Genomic DNA, 3252 nt, shown 5'->3' on the forward strand with positions numbered 1-3252 from the left:
CTTGGGCTCCAAAATCACTGCAGATGGTGACTGCAGCCATGAAATTAAAAGATGCCTACTCCTTGGAAGAAGTTATGACCAACCTAGACAGCATATTAAAAAGCAGAGACGTTACTTTGCCAACAAAGGTCCATCTAGTCAAGGTTATGGTTTTTCCAGTAATCATGTATGGATGTGAGAGTTGGACTATAAAGAAAGCTGAGAGCCAAAGAATTGATGCTTTTGAACTGTGGTGTTGGAGAAGACTCTTGAGTCTCTTCAACTGCAAGGAGATCCAACCAGTCCATCCTAAAGGAAATCAGTCCTGAATATTCATTGGAATGACTGATGTTGAAGCTGAAACTCCAATCCTTTGGCCACCTGATGCAAAGAGCTGACTCATTTGAAAAGCCCCTGATGCTGGGAAAGATTGAAGGCAGGAGAAAGGGACGACAGAGGATGAGATGGTTGGATGGCATCACCGACTTGATGGATGTGAGTTTGAGTGAACTCTGGGAGTTGGTGATGGACAGGGAAGCCTGGTGTGCTGCAGTCCATGGAGTTGCAAAGAGTTGGATATGACTGAATGATGGAACGGATCTCATTTCCACTGGTCTCCCAACACATTGCAGATCTCCTAAATTTGCCATGTATTTCTTCATCTAGGCGGTTGATCACGTTTTTTTCATAAAATAGGTTAAAAACAGAGTTCAAAGGAGGTCAGTAAAGACCATGTTGATACATGGTCAACTTATCAATACTTTCTGGATATTGTTCAATCAACTCCAAAGCCAGCTTTTTCAACATTTTGACTAATCAAAGAGCACTGAAGTCTCCTAACCATAGCATTGCAGCCTACTTTCCTCCATCTTGTTCACAGGGATTTGATATAGGAAACTGTCAAACATGGTATTGAGGGGTGACTTGCTCTACCTTTGACATTTCTCTCACGGCCCCAGTAACTCTTGAGGACAAAGGGTGTATCCTATACACCTCTGTGTGTCAGCGCCTAGCACAGAACCTGCGTGGTACATTGTATACAGTAGATTCTCAACAGAGGCTTGTCTGAAATATATGCTTGATATGGTATGAATTTAATGAATCTCTGTTGTCTCTCCATTGACACTTCTCTTTCCTAGCCATCCATAGACACACACACTCACTTAGAAATAGTCAAATGTGTAGTGGAAAGGGCACATCTTTTGTAATTAGAAGGCGTGAACACAAGTCCTGGCTTTGCAATTTACTAGCTGTTTGTGGCTGCTGTTTAGCTGCTACTCGTGTTCAACTCTTGTAGCCTGCTAGGCTCCTCTGTCCACAGGATTCTCCAGGCAAAAATACTGGAGTGGGTTGCCACTTCCTTCTCTAGGGGATCTTCCCAAGCCAGGGATTGAACCCCTATCTCCTGTATTGGCAGGCGGGTTCTCTACCACTGAGCCACCAGGGAAGCACCTTACAAACTGGTAACGTCATGTAACTCTAGACCTTCAGTTTGTTCATCAATAAAATGGTGGTAACTCATCTTCTTTGGGCTTCCCTGGTGGCTCAGATGGTAGTATCTGCCCCCAATGTGGGAGACCCAGGTTCAATTCCTGGGTAGGGAAGATCCCCTGGAGAAGGAGATGGCAACCCACTCCAGTATTCCTGCCTGGAAAATCCCATGGACCGAGAAGCCTGGTGGGCTACAGTCCATGGGGTCGCAAAGAGTTGGACACAACTGAGCGACCTGACTTTCATCTTCTTTACTTTCATCATATAGTTCTTACGAGTCAATTTTTTTTCTAAAGGGAAATCTGATTATGCCATTACTTGACTTTTTAAAACCCTGTAAGACTCTGATGCTGGGAGGGATTGGGGGCAGGAGGAGAAGGGGACGACAGAGGATGAGATGGCTGGATGGCATCACCGACTCGATGGACATGAGTTTGAGTGAACTCAGGGAGTTGGTGATGGACAGGGAGGCCTGGCATGCTGCAATTCACGGGGTCGCAAAGAGTCGGATATGACTGAACTGAACTGAACTGAATAACTTTCTATTGTCCTCAAGAAAAATGTCTAGTCCTTTACTGTGCCTTCGAAGGATTCTATGATCCCACCCCCACTCAATTCTCCACTATCACCATTCTAACAACCTAAGCTCTTTTTTACCTCAAGGCCTTTATCTCAAGCTGTTCCCTTTGCCTGCAAAGCTCCTTTCTGCACTTACACATTGGTTACTAGTAGCAGTGATACTATTGTACCAAGAGAAATAGCTACAATCTACTCAATCCTTACTAAGCACTGGATACTTTATATACACTATTAGTTTATCCCTTACCAAGTGACCAACTAACCATTCTTAACTGGTTTATAGACAAGGCACAGAGAAGTGAAGCAACTTACCTCAAGTAACACAGCTGTTAAGTGTAGGCACTGGATTACAAACTCAGATATGTCCCAATTCAAAGCATATGTTCTCCTCTCCTGCTAATAAGGTATCAACTTTTTTCCAGAAAGCCCACACTCTAATAGCTAATATGATAAGGTTAGTACTTAACACACAGGTTTGTAATCGCCTGTGTACCATGTGTCTCTCCAACCAGAGGATAAACAAGCCATCTGAAACTCAGAAAAGAATGCCTCTTGTTTACTTCTGCTTCCCCAGCTCTGAGCTCAGTTCCTGGTACACGTAACAGGCATTAATAACCATTTGTTGAACAGACATACATGTGAAAATGTTTTTAAACAGGGAGACGTAATACAATGTTAATTCTAGTTTAGCTAAGGAACATCACCAGGTTTACCCGTTTGTGGGTTATGAAATGCACTCCCCCACCCCCGCTCCTTCTGCAGTGTGGTACACTGGCTTCTCTTCGTTCTTCTGTGACCTCTTCTGTTTGCCGCAAATACCGCCAACGTCTCCCCTCCCTTCCAACTGCCTTTTGAGAAAATCGACTGCAGAGGAGAAAAACTAAAATACTACTTTCCCTTCATAGCAACTCTTTAAAAACTCTTGCAAACTTTTTTTTTAAATACAGCGGAGCATAACATTAGCAACGGATGCGCGAAAAACCCTATCCTTTGAAAATGAATTTCGAATCAAGACTAGACTGGAGAAAAGAACCCCGGGCGCAGGTAGAACTGAAACGTTCAGGGGCTGCCTCTGCAGCGCTGTCCCCAGGTGGCATCTTATTTTTTTTCATAATATTTTACTGGAGGCTTTCAGTAATATAAATAGAGAAAACAGGTGCTGTACTCAGCTGGGGGTTTGCCTGAGTCAACCTCCTCTGCTTC

At 43.8% G+C, this 3252-nt stretch overlaps 1 protein-coding gene across 1 annotated transcript in view; it reads left to right on the top strand.

Moving 5' to 3' along the window:
- The window catches only part of LOC104996872, a 34949-nt gene that overhangs the window by 30877 nt on the left and 820 nt on the right, over positions 1-3252 (top strand). The window contains exon 3 of the mRNA XM_010851260.1: positions 2997-3093. Coding sequence (XP_010849562.1) covers positions 2997-3093 — 97 coding nt within the window. The remainder of the gene's footprint in view (positions 1-2996; positions 3094-3252) is intronic.

This window comes from Bison bison, unplaced genomic scaffold (assembly GCF_000754665.1).
Source record: "Bison bison bison isolate TAMUID 2011002044 unplaced genomic scaffold, Bison_UMD1.0 scf7180017864299, whole genome shotgun sequence".
Classification (NCBI taxonomy): Eukaryota; Metazoa; Chordata; class Mammalia; order Artiodactyla; family Bovidae; genus Bison; species Bison bison.